This window comes from Toxorhynchites rutilus, chromosome 1 (genome assembly GCF_029784135.1).
Source record: "Toxorhynchites rutilus septentrionalis strain SRP chromosome 1, ASM2978413v1, whole genome shotgun sequence".
In the NCBI taxonomy this organism is placed as follows: domain Eukaryota; kingdom Metazoa; phylum Arthropoda; class Insecta; order Diptera; family Culicidae; genus Toxorhynchites; species Toxorhynchites rutilus.
The window spans coordinates 99,973,766-99,994,797 of NC_073744.1; the positions used below are offsets into that span (position 1 = coordinate 99,973,766).

At 41.4% G+C, this 21,032-nt stretch overlaps 1 protein-coding gene across 3 annotated transcripts in view; it reads left to right on the top strand.

Annotated features, from left to right (window-relative positions):
- LOC129761600 (dentin sialophosphoprotein-like) overlaps positions 1 to 21,032 on the top strand; it is a 257,335-nt gene that overhangs the window by 217,396 nt on the left and 18,907 nt on the right. For all 3 annotated transcript variants that reach the window (XM_055759356.1, XM_055759393.1, XM_055759441.1), the window contains exons 8-9: positions 502 to 657; positions 8,098 to 8,253. In XM_055759356.1, the coding sequence (XP_055615331.1) occupies positions 502 to 657; positions 8,098 to 8,253 (312 nt within the window). The remainder of the gene's footprint in view (positions 1 to 501; positions 658 to 8,097; positions 8,254 to 21,032) is intronic.

Consider the following 21,032-nt stretch of genomic DNA (forward strand, 5'->3'; position numbering starts at 1 on the left):
ACAAATCGTTTTATTTTCCTTACAAGCGTTCTCGTTATATTTATCCATTCCGTCCAGCGCACTAGTTTGCTCGCAAACAGTTCGCCCGCAAACACTTCGTTCTCAAACATTTCGTTCCCAAACAGTTCACTCTCAATCAGTTCACTCGCAAACCGTTCTTACGGAATCAGTTCGTTCACAAACCGTTCGCTCGCAATCAGTTCGTAGGGAGAACTACCTTTCCTTAAAAAAGAATCCCGCTCGTTCACTCTTTTCGGTGAACTTGTTCTTTCGTACCGTTCGTGAACGGTTTGCCCATCTCTATTACAGAGTCAGTTTGGCACTAACTCAGTTTTAAAATCGAATTTGCTATTAGTTTGCTCAAAAACGAATCAATTTGCATTGTAATAGGTTATTGATAACAACTGTGATTAAATTGCCTTAACTTTTTTTAATTAAATGAAGTAATTTTCCGGCTATGACTTACATTAAATACTTTTTTACCCTTATGTATATTTTCAGGTGATGGCATCCAGAAATCTTTAGACGATATCTCACAAAATTCAGCCATTCGAAATGACGTTCCTTCACAACAAACAGGCTCAAAACAAAAGAATTCTGATACTGGAAATACGTTGTCTAGCAATGAAAGCACGTCTGTTGTCGATGAATTGAAAGGTATGTACGAAACCCAAATTCCCTCAGTCAAAACTCTCAAAATACTTGGAGTAACTTTTGATAAGAGACTGAGTGTGGTTTAACATGCTCAGATGGTCAAAAAAGATGCCCGCAATAGATTGAATCTATTGAAGGCGATTTCTGGCAATCTAGCTTTGGGACATAGGAAATCTCTTTTACGGATAATAAATGCTTGGTTAATACCAAAAATTCTCTATGGAGTAAGCATCTTCAGCCGAGGTGGTGAAAAACCACTAAAAACGATCGAACCGGTATATAACAAGGCAATAAAGATAGCCATTGGTGCCTTCGTTACAAGTCCTACCCTCGGTGTTATGGCAGAGAGTGGGCAACTACCATTTGATCGACTCGTTACGAAGATTGTAACAAATAGAGCTATTCGTTACCTTTCAATTCCTGACCGTGACCATGATGTTACATTAATATCTCGGGCAAAGGACCAATTCAAAGAACACACGAATTAGAATCTTCCCGATATATGTGTACATTTGACGGTCATGGAAAGGAATTGGAATGTAAAACCGCCGAATGTTAACCTTTATTTACTCAAGGAAGTTCGTGCAGAAGATCTCCCATCAAAAGTGAAGGCCTATTTCAATCACCTAGTAGTAACAAAATTCCAGTTTGAACATCAAGTATACACTAAGCACTGATGAAGTCGGTTGCGGTATTTTTGAAAACCGATATACTGGTAGTTTCTCGCTTCCTCCCCAATGCACTATTTTTAGCGCAGAAGCATTTTCGCTTCTAATCGCTACCCAAGAGTGCACACATGATTCTCTTCCTATTGTTCTGTTTTATGATCCCGCGAGCTGTCTCCGGGCTCTTCGAAAAGGTAAAAACCTTCACCCATGGATCATTGCAATAGAAGAAGCTGCGTCAGATAAAAATATTACCTTCTGTTGGATTCCCGGTCATACCGGAATTCCTGGAAATATTGTCGCCGACAAATTAGCCGGTAGGGGCAGAATTCAAGAACCCCCTAATGTACCCATTCCTCGCTCCGATGAGAAACTTTGGGTAAAACAGCAGATCCACCAAAGTTGGAACATAGCCTGGAGAAACAACAGACCAACTTTTCTTCAAAAAATTAAAAATACCACTCTTCCATGGCATGACAGAAACAGCAGTAAGGAAAGACGGCTTCTCACCCTTCTTCGAATCGGCCATACAAAGGTCACTCATACATATCTTTTTCAAAGAAATAAAGAAAAACCTCAATGCTCTTGCAACGAGGCTCCCATCTCTGTAAGTCACTTACTACTGGATTGTCAACATACGAAGGATGCTAGAATTAGGATTAATATTGGAAAAAACCTAAGGGATATATTGAGTAATGATGACATTCAGGAGAATAACTTAATTGAATATTTGAAAGAAACAGGACTTTACAGGAAAATATAGAACATTTGAAACTAGAATAATAAAAATAGTAGAAATGAAAATCGGAGACGATTGAATCGTTAGATTTAAAGTCTCCGTAAACAAAGGAAAATAAGAAGAAACATTGCAAATACATAGGGGGCGCTTTTGCTCCCACCGAAATGTTGCTTCGTGTAATTTCATATCAATGGCCGATCGTGTATTGTGAAAAAATGATCACAAGTGTAAGTGTAAATTTTGTGTTGTGGTGAAAATTACTTGATATGTGAAACGATTTATTTCAATTTTCATAAATAAAAAATCAAGCTGTTTTTCCGCTCGAGAACGGGTCGTTTGGTTAAGCGGCGAGAAAAATTGTAGAAGTGAAGAAATATTAGAAAAAGTGATTTCCCATATGCTCTACATATAGTATAGTGTAGGTGTTGTTAATCCAATTAAAATTCGCATTGGGTTGAATTAAACACAAACTAAAAATTATAAAAGAAAATTACTTTTTCCGTTTCCAATATGTTTTCTCTATATTAAGGTTAAATTGGAAGCTAGCCACAAATGGCTGCCACAATGGCGCTCATTTCTTTCATGTCCCTCCCTCATCACTCGCCCGAAAATCAATAATTTTGCGAAACAGTGTGAAGAAAATGATCGTTTTCGCACACTTTCCATCAAAACTCGAGCAAGTGCTCTGAAAGTTAAATTTTCATTTTTCAATCTTCGACCATGGTTTTGTTTGTTTGGTGAAATTCGTTATTTTTTCGACACTGATGCCAGACAACATCATCGAAACAGCTATAAAAACTACTCAATAAAATGTTATTCCTTAGTCATAGCGTTTCATGTCATGAAAATCAATAGAATAAAATTTTATTGATATCAATACAATTATTATTTTTACGTTTAATGGGTGTATAATGTAAGTTTAAGCAACTTTAACATTGGGTAAGAAAATTGTATTGCAGAGCTCGGAACACTGCCACGGCTGCCTATGCTTTCAAAAATAGTAAACGGAAAAGTATTACATTACATCAAAATGCCTCGGCCAACGAATATGTTCGAATATGCTCTCCAACGTGAATAGGTTCACAACAATACGATCAACGAAAGAAAATATTAAGGAATTCACCTCTATTCCGGATCCCGAACGGGTTGAAATTGGCAAAATAATGCATTTTGTAACCCGTTCGACTTCGATTAAGCACATTTATCAATCCGTTCGTCTTCGAATTATTTCGAAATTTGTTTATCATCAATGCAAGTATGCCAAATTTGCAGACAAGTTCGCAATTTTACTGATATTTAATTTTTATCGGAGACTCTATTCTGTTGCAGTCTACAGGGATATCGTATTTCTTTTCTATATGTCTTGACTCAATTCCCTGCAGTTTTTCAAGCATCACTTTACTATTCTCACGGTTACAAAGGTAGCTGGCAGGTATTTATACACATCAACATTTCATATTTTCGACGAAGACCTTCTGCTGGCATCTCTGGAGGTAATGATATTTACTAAATTCCTAAAGGGCACTGTTTAGATTTGGTGCGCTCTCTCGCATTTGTGTAAAAAAAGATCAATTCAAAAACAAAATTTGCAAATGGGAGTCCATCTGAGGAGGATATTTAAAAAAAATGTAAGATTGTCATTTGTTTCTTTCTTAAATGTAACAGCACTATTCGCATTTCCGCACATCGGGAAGAAAAGATAGCATTATATTAGATCCGCCATTATGAAGGTCAGCAAACTCACATCAATGTGATATCTAATTGGCAGACCAATCCACCAACATTGATTCCAAGTGCCCCAGCAAACTTGCAATTACAGCTTCACCAAGTAGAGCCCTCCGCCAAATCTATCAGCAGCTAACATCCCTCCAAATCCAATATTCGCACATACTTTGTCGAACCTAGCATACTACCCATACCTCTCGCCAATGCCATCAGCCGGTAGCTATCCAGCTTCGATAACTTCGAATGGGGCGATCCCGGACCAGCACCAACACCTGTCAATCAAGGATCATCTAGTCAATCCACGATACCAAACAGTGCAAGCTCTCCAATGCCATCATCACCTGCGTTTGGAGTGGGCGCGGAAACTTCACCATCAGCAGCTGCTTCATCAAATGTACCCTCGGGCACTGCCACTGCCATTACCGCTGTTGGAACACTTTAAGCACAACCTGCAACAGTTGGTTTCCTAATATTGTGGTCGAGGAGCAAGAAAACCGTGACTGGTTGGACATTTTCTTTACCTTGTGTCGGGTGTGAATCCTGATGACCGTGGTACAGCGCGGACTCGATTATATACAGTTTTTGATTTCTGTTCACTGTATATAATCGAGTCAAAAATTTTTTTTATTTGTTTTTTTTACATGTATTTTTCGATTTTTGAAAATAAAAGAGGAATTTGATTTTTGATTCATCCCCTTTAAGTCAGAAAACACCTTTCTCACACGAAAAAAAAATAATTTATCCAGATTGTCTTAGGAGGTGATAGAAGATTATATTTGATGAAAAAAATCCTCCTACGCATATTTTCGAATTTCAACAATGACAGAGTTATAGAACTTTTTTTTGTTTCGGACTCTGTTGCTTCAAACTGGCTCTACATTAAAAAGTACGCTACGGAAGACAATTTTGATGATTTCATTTGAAAGATGAGAAAAATTAGTACAGGATTAGTAGTGGAACAACTCAATTAGTGGATGTTAATAACATTTTGGAAGTGAAAAACTTCAAAGTTAATAATTTTTAATGTGTTATTATTAATTTTATCCTAAAATTTTAAATTGAACTACATTGCTTTGCAACAATTAAATTGAAGTTCTTTAACCGCTCTACAATTCGTTCTTTGACGCCCAACTTCTATCTTTCATTATTTGGCTGCAATATCGATCTAAACAATTCCTGGTGAAAATTCAAGCAATATCTTAAAAAATCCCGATTTTTACTCCACTGTACATGTAATAGCCACTTAAACTTCACCTTAACGCTGAAAGGTTCTCCTTTCCTTCTTGAAATAAGCTAGAAAAAAAACATTTTTTTCCAAGCTGTATATAATCGAGTCCAAAATTGTATATAATCGAATCACATATAATCGAGTCTGTATATAATCGAGTCCGACCTGTATATCTATACTCGTCTCCGGCAAGATGCTTAACGGTAGTTTTCGTAGGAGTGTTGCTCTATCTATATCAACTCGGCTTTTTCCGCAACAATAACACCGATCGGTTGGAAAAAGCTCGCAGAATTGTCGTTCAGCAGATCAACAATGCTCACGGAGAGTCTCGACCGAACACTCGTCGGGTGCGGATGAGTTTTTCTTTGCTCCGCGTCTGATTTTTTTTCTTCTTTGTTTAGCGCGTTTCAACCTGTTTCGGCTCTATTCGCTGCTAGGAATAGTTTGTTGGTGGAAGTTATCGTGAAAATGGTTTCTGGTTTCGTTGTGTTAATGGTGTTGTAATGAAAAAAAAAGTTCAAATTCAGTTAATCAGTTTTATGGTTATTTTACTGGATTATGGCGTTGTTTTTTTTCAACTCTCTCGTGTACCGTGGTTATGTGTGTATGCGTGGTAGCTTGCTTTTTAGAGCATGTTTTTTACAGCAGTGATATTAAGGATGGAATCCACTAACCACTAATTCTGCCAGCAAAATGATCCAACTGTATCGAGAAACATCAACATCCCAGCTAAGTACTATCAACAATTTGTTATTTTTATAACCGATCCGAAATGCAATCCGCTTCAAGTCTCTCGGTGTTGTGTGCGAGAGAGAGAAAGTGTCAGTCAGTAGAAGACTGCGGTGATGGCGGGTGCGGCTGCGTGTGTGAGTGTGGCATTACGAGTGCGCGATCGTGGAGGATGACCAGCAAACATGTGATTGTATTGGTGTGGTTGCCTTGCTTCCCAGAACGGACTCGTTTGCTTCGGAAGACCAAGGTAGTTTGATTCTTTTCGTCGGTTGACGTACAGTCGAGTTTTTGTGAGAGGATTGGATCGGAGAGCATATTTTGATTGTGCGATAGCTGACGGATGGAGGCAGGCTGTTTTGTTTGTTCGAGGCAGACGATTTCGGTCACGGCAAGGCGGAGCGGACGGTGTAGCCACGCCGGTGCAGTTCTATGTCGTTGTTTACTTCTCGCAGTTGCGTGAGATTTGTGCAGCCGCATTTTCGCGCGAAGTTGCATTCAATCTAAACGACATTCTAGAGTTTTAGAAGATCCAATAGTTTTAGAGGTTTTTATATATCTAATATTGTCTTCGTGATAAAGAGCGCATTGACGTCAACGTAACATCGATTTTCTTTTCTTTTAAATCTAGCTAGACGTTGACTTTGATGTGTATGTACAAGCGGCCATAAGATTTCCATGCAAGAATATTCAATGTAGTTTGCGTTTCGACCATGAGAATGTTACGGAGGTCGAGAGAAAAGTTTGAATTAACTTACATTTGTCTCTTTTGCTCACACATGTTTTTTCTTGGGATTAGTAGTTCACCTTGAATGTCAGTGAGTTCTTCTTGTATGTATCTCCTTTTCGGTTTTTTTTTTTGAATAGAGGATTGACGTTGCTTTTCCTTCAATTATGTCATTCTAACCCTTACTACAAGAACAATGATTTCGTTAATAATTGCTCGAATGATTACTTGAGAAATTGTTAGTTTTTATTACAAATCCAAATCGCAGGTATCACGTTTTCCTTTTCGAGGTTCAAATATAAATTGCAAGACTAGGTTCAAGATGCTAGAGTCCCAATTCGGAAAACTTCCGTGATTTCCGTGTATTACAATGGAAGAGCATGACGTGCGACTAGGCACAAGTATTAAGTCCGATCCGAGTCTGAGTTTTTGCTCCGTTGAACAGAGGAGACTTTTCAGGTTACCGTTCAGCTGCTACGAAATGCATTTGATGTTCGAGTTTTCGTTTCAACGAGTAATTGGGTCCACGCTTACAAAATTAATTCACTTACCAGAGTTATGATCCTTTTGCAGAGACCTTTTCAGGTCACCCTTTAATATCTTCACGGCTACGAAATGCATTTGGTTTTCAAGTTTTCGTTTCGTCAAGTGATCTCTAGTTTGCGTTAGCATAATCACATCACTTACCACAGTGAATCCTGATTATTACCCCTTCCCACTAACAAACTATCCCTTCCATGATAAACGCTAGGGAACCACGCTATAGAGGCGACCCTTCTGGCCTTCGGGCGGCGAATATCATACTAACATTCCTACCCTTCCCCTGGTGACTGTAAGGACGTGGCCGGCGTCGTTATTGATCATTGAAAGCTCGAATCACCGAAAATTGCACAACGAGAATGATTTGCTAGTCCCAAGCGTCATTCTGTGTGTTCTTTGTGCAATTTGGTTGGTTCAGGTCAATCACGGAGAGCAACTACGAATTGTACAGTCTACCCAAGCTCAAGCTCAAGCTCAGCAGATCAACAATGCTCACGGAGTGAGACCAAATATCATTCCTCGGGCACGAATGGTTCCTCTCAGGCCGGTTGCTGCGGATGTGGCAGTTAATGATCTTTTGATGAATGACAAATCGTTTTATTTTCCTTACAAGCGTTCTCGTTATATTTATCCATTCCGTCCAGCGCACTAGTTTGCTCGCAAACAGTTCGCCCGCAAACACTTCGTTCTCAAACATTTCGTTCCCAAACAGTTCACTCTCAATCAGTTCACTCGCAAACCGTTCTTACGGAATCAGTTCGTTCACAAACCGTTCGCTCGCAATCAGTTCGTGGGGAGAACTACCTTTCCTTAAAAAAAGAATGACCGCTCGTTCACTCTTTTCGGTGAACTTGTTCTTTCGTACCGTTCGTGAACGGTTTGCCCATCTCTATTACAGAGTCAGTTTGGCACTAACTCAGTTTTAAAAACGAATTTGCTATTAGTTTGCTCAAAAACGAATCAATTTGCATTGTAATAGGTTATTGATAACAACTGTGATTAAATTATCTTAACTTTTTTTAATTAAATGAAGTAATTTTCCGGCTATGACTTTCATTAAATACTTTTTTACCCTCATGTATATTTTCAGGTGATTGCATCCAGAAATCTTTAGACGATATCTCACAAAATTCAGCCATTCGAAATGACGTTCCTTCACAACAAACAGGCTCAAAACAAAAGAATTCTGATACTGGAAATACGTTGTCTAGCAATGAAAGCACGTCTGTTGTCGATGAATTGAAAGGTATGTACAATAGAACAATCAATTTTTTTTATTCTTTTAATTTGTTGATTCGTATGTTGTAATTTAAAAACCAAAGATTGTTTAAAGCACTGGTTGGAAAACTTATGAAGCGATCGCCGTTGACGTATTCTATGACCAAAACCGCGTTCTCTCTCGACCTCTCCGTCATTGGTTCCGATCTAAAATTGATTGGATAACAACTCGACAAATATTTGGATTTTTGAAATATTTTGAGCGTATCAGTGGTGCAATGAGTTTGTTCTCTATGATCGGAAAAATTACCGACTGGACCATTTTTGGATCCAAATGCTATTGGATTACATCACGGGAACACCAAGCCAAACTGATGCTATTGGATTACATCACGGGAACACCAAGCCAAACTGATGCTATTGGATTACATCACGTGAACACCAAGCCGAATGCGTAAATGGGTGCGAATATTACTTCGCTCGGACGCATTCATACGCAAACAATTTTTCATGACTGTTCCATGCGAAAGCAGAACAGAAACCGATGCGAGTGAAAGTACTCACGCCTTGCGTATGTCTGCTTTTCGCGTTGACGGTGGAATGGTGTCATCTGGATACGACATTAGTTTGTATGAGACCAGCTATTCTCTATCAGATTAGTCGCCCTTAAAGCAGTTTTAAATTGCTTAAATTTGTATGAAATTTTTTTCTTGGTGTTATTTACCTATTAGACGTACGTCGTTATGACCCTAATTTAAACGATTTTCAGATTTTTCAGATATTCTCACCAGAACATAACATTATAATATAAAATTATCTAGAGACACAATTTTTGCATGATATTTTTTCACTACTTGCAAGCAAAAGTGATTTTCATTTACATAGAGTACTAATTTGGTTTGGGAAAATTAATTCTCATTCATAATTTTGATTTTAAAAGTGTGTTCATTTCTACTGCAACCCCATATTGTCATGCCTACTCCTCCATTCCGTAATACGAAGCTCAATGCCCAAACACTCATGCAAGCGAGCAAAACAAATCACGGTTTCTTCATGTGCCTATATTTTGTGACCGTGTTCGGGAACACATTGCGATCACCAATCATCATCAATGAGCAAGATTGTTATGATTTCAATAGCTTGTTTTCAAAGCAATTTTTAAGCTTTTGAACCGAAAAGTGACAATCATATAATTCGTTGACATTTTATCTCTTGGATGAAGTGATTATTATACCACTCCATCCAGCCGGTAAAGAGGTATTAACGTTCAAAACCTTGCAGTCCAGCGTCACTCTCTCGTTTTAGAAACTTTGAACTAACACCCCGGTACAGAAATGAAAGACGTAGTCAAAACCAGCATCTTCTATACAATTTTCGACTCTTTTGAGTTGTGTTGGAAATGTTCTAGAAAGGATAGTAAATCGACGCCTAAAGACCTTTTTAGAGTCTAATAAGCTGCTCGATCCAAGACAGTTCGCTTTTCGTGCGGGAAAATACACAGAAGATCACCTCGAAGAATTACAGGCTATTGTACATGACGTTATTGAGAAAGATCACCACGCAGATGTGGCATCACTTTATCTAAGTAAAGCATTTGATCAGCATGGAGATATCCAGTATTGTAGAGTCTCTTCGACTGGGTGATCCGTGGAAGACTAGGTTTCTATGTGAAAAGTTTCCTAGAAAATAGAACTCAGAGCCATAGTCAACAACACAAAATCTTCATTGAAAATCCAAGAAAGGGGAATTCCCCAAGGCTCGGTTGTATCGCCAACCCTCTTCATAATTATTATGCAGTCCCTTTTTGCAAAAATTCCGGAAAATGTAAAAATTCTTGTCTATGCGACATTGTGCTAGTACTAGCGACAATGTGCTAGTTTCAGTTAGCGTCACTGCATCAGCAACAAGAAAAAGACATCAGAAAGCGATTGATTCTGTTCAAAACTGGGCTGGTTTCGATATATCCCCGAAAAATCAAAACTTCTGCATATATGTAATCCCAAAGCTCACTTCAAAGTTTCCAACCCTAAAATTTTCGAAACCCAAATTCCCTCAGTCAAAACTCTCAAAATACTTGGAGTAACTTTTGATAAGAGACTGATTTTTAAACCACATGCTCAGATGGTCAAAAAAGATGCCCGCAATAGATTGAATCTATTGAAGGCGATTTCTGGCAATCTAGCTTTGGGACATAGGAAATCTCTTTTACGGATAATAAATGCTTGGTTAATACCAAAAATTCTCTATGGAGTAAGCATCTTCAGCCGAGGTGGTGAAAAACCACTAAAAACGATCGAACCGGTATATAACAAGGCAATAAAGATAGCCATTGGTGCCTTCGTTACAAGTCCTACCCTCGCTGTTATGGCAGAGAGTGGGCAACTACCATTTGATCGACTCGTTACGAAGATTGTAACAAATAGAGCTATTCGTTACCTTTCAATTCCTGACCGTGACCATGATGTTACATTAATATCTCGGGCAAAGGACCAATTCAAAGAACACACGAATTAGAATCTTCCCGATATATGTGTACATTTGACGGTCATGGAAAGGAATTGGAATGTAAAACCGCCGAATGTTAACCTTGATTTACTCAAGGAAGTTCGTGCAGAAGATCTCCCATCAAAAGTGAAGGCCTATTTCAATCACCTCGTAGTAACAAAATTCCAGTTTGAACATCAAGTATACACTAAGCACTGATGGTGTCGGTTGCGGTATTTTTGAAAACCGATATACTGGTAGTTTCTCGCTTCCTCCCCAATGCACTATTTTTAGCACAGAAGCATTTTCGCTTCTAATCGCTACCCAAGAGTGCACACATCTCGCGAGCTGTCTCCGGGCTCTTCGAAAAGGTAAAAACCTTCACCCATGGATCATTGCAATAGAAGAAGCTGCTTCAGATAAAAATATTACCTTCTGTTGGATTCCCGGTCATACCGGAATTCCTGGAAATATTGTCGCCGACAAATTAGCCGGTAGGGGCAGAATTCAAGAACCCCCTAATGTACCCATTCCTCGCTCCGATGCGATGCGACTTTGGGTAAAACAGCAGATCCACCAAAGTTGGAACATAGCCTGGAGAAACAACAGACCAACTTTTCTTCAAAAAATTAAAAATACCACTCTTCCATGGCATGACAGAAACAACAGTAAGGAAAGACGGCTTCTCACCCTTCTTCGAATCGGCCATACAAAGGTCACTCATACATATCTTTTTCAAAGAAATAAAGAAAAACCTCAATGCTCTTGCAACGAGGCTCCCATCTCTGTAAGTCACTTACTACTGGATTGTCAACATACGAAGGATGCTAGAATTAGGATTAATATTGGAAAAAACCTAAGGGATATATTGAGTAATGATGACATTCAGGAGAATAACTTAATTGAATATTTGAAAGAAACAGGACTTTACAGGAAAATATAGAACATTTGAAACTAGAATAATAAAAATAGTAGAAAAGAAAATCGGAGACGATTGAATCGTTTGATTTAAAGTCTCCGTAAACAAAGGAAAATAAGAAGAAACATTGCAAATACATAGGGGGCGCTTTTGCTCCCACCGAAATGTTGCTTCGTGTAATTTCATATCAATGGCCGATCGTGTATTGTGAAAAAATGATCACAAGTGTAAGTGTAAATTTTGTGTTGTGGTGAAAATTACTTGATATGTGAAACCTTTTTTTTTTCAATTTTCATAAATAAAAAATCAAGCTGTTTTTCCGCTCGAGAACGCGTCGTTTGGTTAAGCGGCGAGAAAAATTGTAGAAGTGAAGAAATATTAGAAAAAGTGATTTCCCATATGCTCTACATATAGTATAGTGTAGGTGTTGTTAATCCAATTAAAATTCGCATTGGGTTGAATTAAACACAAACTAAAAATTATAAAAGAAAATTACTTTTTCCGTTTCCAATATATTTTCTCTATATTAAGGTGGCGCTCATTTCTTTCATGTCCCTCCCTCATCACTCGCCCGAAAATCAATAATTTTGCGAAACAGTGTGAAGAAAATGATCGTTTTCGCACACTTCCCATCAAAACTCGAGCAAGTGCTCTGAAAGTAAAATTTTCATTTTTCAATCTTCGACCATGGTTTTGTTTGTTTGGTGAAATTCGTTATTTTTTCGACACTGATGCCAGACAACATCATCGAAACAGCTATAAAAACTACTCAATAAAATGTTATTCCTTAGTCATAGCGTTTCATGTCATGAAAATCAATAGAATAAAATTTTATTGATATCAATACAATTATTATTTTTACGTTTAATGGGTGTATAATGTAAGTTTAAGCAACTTTAACATTGGGTAAGAAAATTGTATTGCAGAGCTCGGAACACTGCCACGGCTGCCTATGCTTTCAAAAATAGTAAACGGAAAAGTATTACATTACATCAAAATGCCTCGGCCAACGAATATGTTCGAATATGCTCTCCAACGTGAATAGGTTCACAACAATACGATCAACGAAGGAAAATATTAAGGAATTCACCTCTATTCCGGATCCCGAACGGGTTGAAATTGGCAAAATAATGCATTTTGTAACCCGTTCGACTTCGATTAAGCACATTTATCAATCCGTTCGTCTTCGAATTATTTCGAAATTTGTTTATCATCAACGCAAGGATGCCAAATTTGCAGACAAGTTCGCAATTTTACTGATATTTAATTTTTATCGGAGACTCTATTCTGTTGCAGTCTACAGGGATATCGTATTTCTTTTCTATATGTCTTGACTCAATTCCCTGCAGTTTTTCAAACATCACTTTACTATTCTCACGGTTACAAAGGTAGCTGGCAGGTATTTATACACATCAACATTTCATATTTTCGACGAAGACCTTCTGCTGGCATCTCTGGAGGTAATGATATTTACTAAATTCCTTAAGGGCACTGTTTAGATTTGGTGCGCTCTATCGCATTTGTGTACAAAAAGATCAATTCAAAAACAAAATTTGCAAATGGGAGTCCATCTGAGGAGGATATTTAAAAAAAAAAAGTAAGATTGTCATTTGTTTCTTTCTTAAATGTAACAGCACTATTCGCATTTCCGCACATCGGGAAGAAAAGATAGCATTATATTAGATCCGCCATTATGAAGGTCAGCAAACTCACATCAATGTGATATCTAATTGGCAGACCAATTCACCAACATTGATTCCAAGTGCCCCAGCAAACTTGCAATGACAGCTTCACCAATGTAGAGCCCTCCGCCAAATCTATCAGCAGCTAACATCCCTCCAAATCCAATATTCGCACATACTTTGTCGAACCTAGCATACTACCCATACCTCTCGCCAATGCCATCAGCCGGTAGCTATCCAGCTTCGATAACTTCGAATGGGGCGATCCCGGACCAGCACCAACACCTGTCAATCAAGGATCATCTAGTCAATCCACGATACCAAACAGTGCAAGCTCTCCAATGCCATCATCACCTGCGATTGGAGTGGGCGCGGAAACTTCACCATCAGCAGCTGCTTCATCAAATGTACCCTCGGGCACTGCCACTGCCATTACCGCTGTTGGAACACTTTAAGCACAACCTGCGACAGTTGGTTTCCTAATATTGTGGTCGAGGAGCAAGAAAACCGTGACTGGTTGGACATTTTCTTTACCTTGTGTCGGGTGTGAATCCTGATGACCGTGGTACAGCGCGGACTCGATTATATACAGTTTTTGATTTCTGTTCACTGTATATAATCGAGTCAAAAAAATTTTTTATTTGTTTTTTTTACATGTATTTTTCGATTTTTGAAAATAAAAGAGGAATTTGATTTTTGATTCATCCCCTTTAAGTCAGAAAACACCTTTCTCACACGAAAAAAAAAATTATCCAGATTGTCTTAGGAGGTGATAGACGATTATATTTGATGAAAAAAATCCTACGCATATTTTCGAATTCCAACAATGACAGAGTTATAGAACTTTTTTTTGTTTCGGACTCTGTTGCTTCAAACTGGCTCTACATTAAAAAGTACGCTACGGAAGACAATTTGATGATTTCATTTGCAAGATGAGAAAAATTAGTACAGGATTAGTAGTGGAACAACCCAATTAGTGGATGTTAATAACATTTTGGAAGTGAAAAACTTCAAAGTTAATAATTTTTAATGTGTTATTATTAATTTTATCCTAAAATTTTAAATTGAACTACATTGCTTTGCAACAATTAAATTGAAGTTCTTTAACCGCTCTACAATTCGTTCTTTGACGCCCAACTTCTATCTTTCATTATTTGGCTGCAATATCGATCTAAACAATTCCTGGTGAAAATTCAAGCAATATCTTTAAAAATCCCGATTTTTACTCCACCGTACATGTAATAGACATTTTTTTCCAAGCTGTATATAGTCGAGTCCAAAATTGTATATAATCGAATCACATATAATCGAGTCTGTATATAATCGAGTCCGACCTGTATATCTATACTCGTCTCCGGCAAGATGCTTAACGGTAGTTTTCGTAGGAGTGTTGCTCTATCTATATCAACTCGGCTTTTTCCGCAACAATAACACCGATCAGTTGGAAAAAGTTCGCAAAATTGTCGTTCAGCAGATCAACAATGCTCACGGAGAGTCTCGACCGAACTAGAGGTGGGCAAAACGGTTCACTTTAATGAACCGTTCAGTGACCAACCGTTCACTTAAGTGAACTAGTTCTTTTGAGCAGTTCACTCACTCTTTTGTACAGTAGCGGGATATGTCGGGAAATATATTTGTTAGAAATAACTTAGCACAATAGAAAATCAAACTTTGATTTTGAAATTTTAATTTTGTTTGAGTCGTTATTCATTATTTTCAGCATAAACTAGCATTGTGCTGCTTTGCTTACGATGTATTGCAATAAATGCTATAACAAAACTGTACCCAAACCGCGAACGTCCATCTCAAAATTATCGAGCACAATATGATATAATATAAAGCATATTTCATATTAGCGACGCGAATTTTACTGTTTAACAAGACTGTTTAAATCAACTTTCAGCTTTCAACTATATTTTATAAGTGAGGTAGATTGGCAAAAAGACTTACTGAAATATTTACCCTGAACTCCAAAGTATGAAATTTGATAAATAATTTAACAATTCAATTTAAAACCATCGTATCCTGAACGCAACATAAAAAAACGCAACAAGCGTTTTTTTATGAAGCGACAATACCGACATATTATTTTTGTTGTTTCATGGGGCTATCGTTTGTTTTTTTTTTTTTGTCTTTATTTAAGAGACTTTCAGCCGTAGGCTGGTTCGTCTCTGTGAAGTACTAGGAAGAGTCCTTAAGGAGCTCATCCAAGTGGCGGGGAATATGGTACCCTTTTATTATTACACCCTACGCATGGGAGCTCAGAGAGCCGCCCAAGTGTAGGGGACTTCGAGTCCTAGATTTCCTTATTTTGTTTATTCAGTTTCAGTTTTCATTGTCCTTGTCCGTGCTTGGTCTATGCTTGGTGAGTCAGTTGTTATTGGTTCCATGTCCGTGTCCATGTGGGTTGCCTAGTCTTCAGTGGTTTCGTTGTTAAGTTCATTTGTCTGTTTTCCGTTTCCGATTTGCTGGTCAGTGGTGGTTTCTCCTTGTCGTTACTGTTCTTTGGTTATATTTTGTTATACAGTCCGATGTCCTTCATGAATATGATCACTTTGGTGATTGTCGTGACATCGTCTCCAAGGGCGCCCCTGATGCTTCCAGGGATGTCATAAGTTGTCCTCGGATTTTCGTACTGGGGACAGTGGATAAGTACGTGTTCCACTGTTTGGTGGACACGGCATATGTCACACTGCCTCTTAAATTCCCCTCTACCCATATTGTAAGCGAAGGCTGTATGACCCGTTCGCAATCTAGAGACCACCTGTTGGTCTCGGTGACCTCTAGGGTCTTCCCATTTTTTGGTATCGGCCTTTATTTTACGCAGAACATACTCACGTGAGTTGTCTTGTCCGGTTGTGTACCATTCTTTAGCCCACCTGTCTTTGAGCATTTTGGTAGTCCATGCTTTGATGTCATCTGCTGGGACCCTTTTGGTGTAGAACTCCATCAGTCGACCAGACCCAGCGAGTTGGTCTGCCTTTTCGTTCCCGGGTATATCGGAGTGGCCCGGGATCCAAACGAAAGCAGTATCCGGACGGGCATCCTCGAATATTTGTTGTATCCAAGGATGCATCGGCCTCTCCGACTCCAGTGCGGCGACAACGCTGGCTGAGTCAGTTAACACGGCTATGGGATGGTTTGATTGGTGTGTCGCGGCGATATATGCGGCAGCCGCCTCTGCTGAGAAAATATTACACGCATCTGGGAGGCGGTAACAGGTGTTGAGGTCGGGACCCGATATACCTATCCCTACTCTCCCTAACGCGAGTGATCCATCCGAGTATCGAACGGTGTGATTTGCGTACTTAGTCCTCAGTAGCTCCACGACGGTTTTCCGGATGGCTGTGGGGTTCGAACCTGCTTTGTGTTTGCTTTTCACTGTCGAATCTATTTTCATTGGTGTTCGATCCCAGTCCCTGGTTCCGCACCAGTGGATTTTGGAGATAGGTGGGAGCTCCAGGTCAATCGTTTCACGGAGAAGGCGATTGGCTTCGACGAGGAGAAAGCCTTCCCTGTCCGACCCTGCTGTCCTGTTGGCGAAACCGATCGCTCTATGGCAAATTGTGTTTTTGATGTAAAAACGGAATGGGAGCTTTCCACTCTCGGCGCAGGAGGCATCCGCGGGAGTGGACGGAAAGAGACCCGATGTGGTTCGAATAGCACGATGGTATGTGGGGGCGAATTTATCTAGTAGGGTTCGGATGCCTAGTATGGTGAGTTCCAGTCCGTATGTGAGGCGAGAGTTCACAATGGCGTTACATACATTCATTCTTACGTCCCGGTTGGCGTTAGCGTGCCGGCCAGCAATGCATTTGAGGAGGTTAATGCGACTGAGACAGTCCCTCTTGACACCGTCGCAGTGTTGATTGAAAGACAGCTTCCGGTCGATGGTGACTCCGAGGATCCGTATAGTTTTTCGTTTTGGAATACGTTTATCATCGATGTAGATCGGGGTGTTGCTGACTCTATGGTTGTGACCACAAATGTGGGTAAACTCGCTTTTGGAAGGTGATAACTGGAAACCCGCTGAGGAGGCCCATTTAGCTACCCAAGAAACGGCTTGGATGAGCTTTTTCCTGACCAGCTTGACAGAGGCACCCACTACCATTAGCATCACGTCATCCGCGTATACGAAGATACGAATGCCCCTTGGTAAGTTCTCGAAGATGCTGTTCATTTTTATGAGGAACAATGTCACGGCTAGTACGGAGCCTTGAGGGACTCCAGTTTCCTCGGAGAATTCCCTCGATTTTTCGTTCCCAATCATTACTCGGAAAGAACGAAGGCTCAAGAAGCCCTTCACAAAGTGGAGCATGTGACCCGCGATACCCCAACTGTTGAGTTGCTGCAGGACCGCCGGCGTCCAAGATCGGTTGTATGCTTTGGAGATGTCCAGCGCAGCTAACTCAGTGTGAAGGTTTTCCGTCCTTGCCTCATTCAGAGCATGACTCAGAGTGGCCAGATAAGTGGTCGTCCCGTAGCCTGGCCGGAACGCGTGTTGACGGAAGTCTAGTAGATGGTTCTCGGAAAGATGCTGCATCAGCCGTCGATTCACCATTCTCTCCATGACCTTGGAGGCGCAACAGGTTAGTGATATCGGGCGGTAGTCTTCTGATGAGTGTCCAGTTTTGTCTGCTTTTTTAATTGGGACAACCAGGCTTTGGGACCATTCTCTAGGGAAGTCATGCTCAGTCCAGATCCTGTTGAAAATTTCCAGCAATTTCGTTTTACCTGCTGGGGTGAGCTTTGCGAGAAGCGGATACCCAATCTCGTCCGGTCCCGCTGATTTACCCTTGGCGACAGATAGTGCCAAGTTGAGTTCGCGTAGATTGAAGAGTTGATTGATGTACGGGTTGGGATCATGATCAGGAATCTTATACCGTTGTATAGCGTTTATCGTAACTTGGTTTCGTTTTGTGAATTCTATGGTGTAGCCTTCCAGTGCCGATAGTGATTGGAAATGGTGCCCCAGAGCGTTCGCGACTGCGAGTGGGTCGGAAACCATACCGTTTGCCGTGGACAGGGTTATTCCCTGGCATTTCCTTTTTCCAGAGAGAGCATTGACTCGCCGCCACAACTCGGTCGAGGTGTTGTCGTTGGATATGCCGTCGATGAATTCTCGCCAGCTGTCAGCTTTCGCGCTACGTATTTTGTCCCTACATTCATTTCGAGCCGTCCGGTAGACTTCCACTGCTCTCATTTTGTCCGGGTGTTCAGCGGGTAGTCGCCTGGCCGCACGTAAGGCCTTCCTTCTCGATTTTATGGCTGCTTTCACTTCAGGGGACCACCACCGGGTCGCCCTCCTACCAGGCGTAGAGCTGCTTCTTGGTATGGAGGTGAGAGCTGCGTTGAAGAGGCCTTCTGAGAATTGGCCCATGGTTGCTGACCTGGGGTACCGGTTGAGATTATCTAGTAATTTATCGACATTTGCTTGGTACCCTGTCCAGTCCGCTAGGTCGTATTGCCATCGTGGTCGTCTGGAGAGTGTTGAGGGTTTATCGTCTGTTCGGATGATGATCGGATAGTGATCACTACCTAACAAATCGGAGTGTGTCCGCCACAGCAGACGGGGCAGCAGGTTGCGACTAGAAAAACTTAAGTCTATCGCCGTTTCGGTGCGGCCTCGTATGAAGGTGGGAGACCCGTCATTCAATACTACGAGATCCACCTCCTCTATAGCTTCTGTGATGACAACTCCACGCCCGTTATCGCGGGGACTTCCCCACGTCTGGTGGTGCGCGTTGAAATCTCCTAGGACGAGGGTTGGACCACTGAAACTGTGAAAAGCGCAGATCAACTCATTCTGTAGGTTGGGGATCCTCGGATTCGGCAAGTAAAGCGAGATTATTGTCACCGGAGTGGGATAGTTGATTTTCACTGCAACAGCTGGAAGTTCTGTGCTTAGGTTGACTTCAGTGAACTTAAATGGCAGGCGAACCCCTACTGCGACAGAATGGTAGAAGTTGGAGTGTGTTCTCAGTACTCATCTGTATCGGCCGCCCAATGATCTATTCAGTTTTGTGGTGTCAACCTTGTGAACTTCCTGGATAGCCAACACAATCGGGGAGTATTTTCGGACGAGGAGTTCAAGATCGCCGTAGTTGTTGAAGTAGCCGTTCATGTTCCATTGGATGGCCAGCGTTGAACCCGTACAACGGCTGTTGTGGGGGTCTCGCCGTGTGTGCGATGCTGAGATGTGCGTTGGTGAGGGCCAATCGGTACCAGAATATAGGGTTTGATACATGTTGTCGTTGTTGGGTTGTTGTTTTTGTAGTTGGGCGTTTAGGTTGGATGGATGCGTTGCGGACCCCGACAGAGCTCCACCGGCAGAAGCAGCCGGATGTAGCCCCGCTGTCGGCAGAGATGAGGGAGCCGCGGAAAAAATGTTTGATGCTTTCGGGTTTCCAGTTTCTAGTGCTGCCGGATTTTTGGTTTCCGCTATAAGGTGCCGTCCTGCTATTCTTGCGGAACGACGAGGGGGATTATTTTGTAGCGATGGTTCGGGAAAACCGTCCGGATGCCGAGGGGGAGTCCCTAGTTCCGGTCGGCCTGTAACTTCCGCAACAGGGGGCCCCCGACTATCCGGCGTTATGTCCATCTTCGTATGTCCTACGTTGTCCTGCGGGGGATACGGGGGAGAAACCCGCTTGTCCGTCTCGCTATTCACAGGGTAGCGAAAGTGTCGTTTCGCTGGGTCTGATCGAGCGTTCCTGTTTGTTGAGCATGTTGCAGACCCCAACAGGGGTCTATCGGTGGAGGCGGTCCATGAGGACCCCGCCGTCGGCGGAATTGAGAAATCCAGGGAAATAGCTCGTGAGGGTCCTGGGACCGGTATTGGGTAATTACCAGTCTCTGCTCTCCATCGGTCGTATACGTAAGCGCTCGTGGTTGCGTCCGGAGGCATGGTAGCTCGTCCCGCAATCCTCGACGACCGTCGGACTTTTCTTATCGGTGGTTTGGGGGGAGCACACCGGGCGCCGGAGGGTGTTCCCTGGTTCCGGTTGATCAGTAACTTCCGCACCAGGGGGGCCCCGGCTGCCCGGAGCTCCGTCTGTCTCCATCTGTCCCTCGTTGTCCTGCGAGGAATACGGGGGTAGTACCCGCTTGTCCGTCTCGCTGTTGTTCGATAGTCCCTCGTTGTCCTGCGAGGAATACGGTGGTTGTACCCGCTTGTCCGTCTCGCTTTTGTTCGAAATTCCCTCGTTGTCCTGCGAGGAATACGGGGGTTGTACCCGCTTGTCCGTCTCGCTTTTTTCTAATGGGTGTCGGAGGTTGTCTGCCAGTTCCGGTCCTCCAAAGACTTCCGCACTGACAGGGCCCCGGCTACCCAATAGGATGTTGTCGATGGTGAATTCGCGGTTGATTTTGTTGTTTTGGTTGTTCGAATGATCCTCTCTGTCTTGTTGAATGTGAGTGTTCTCTTGGTTGTGTTTGTGAGCCATTGAGGCTTGGTTCGGTGGTTGTCGGGCTTGTGCTGACGGACTGGAGAGGAGGTTTGTGCATGCAACTTACGACGAAAACTCGCTCGGTTCCAGTTCGTCATAGTTTTCTGGATCATCGGTCGAGACATTGAACTCCATATTTATTTCTTCGATCGGTAGGGAAATGTTTCCCTCATCATCGGAAATCTGTATGGTTTGGTGATGAGGACTGGTAGAGGATTTTTTGTGTTTTTTGGCCGCTGTTTCTCCATTCGGTGTTTTATTTTTTGCCCTTGTT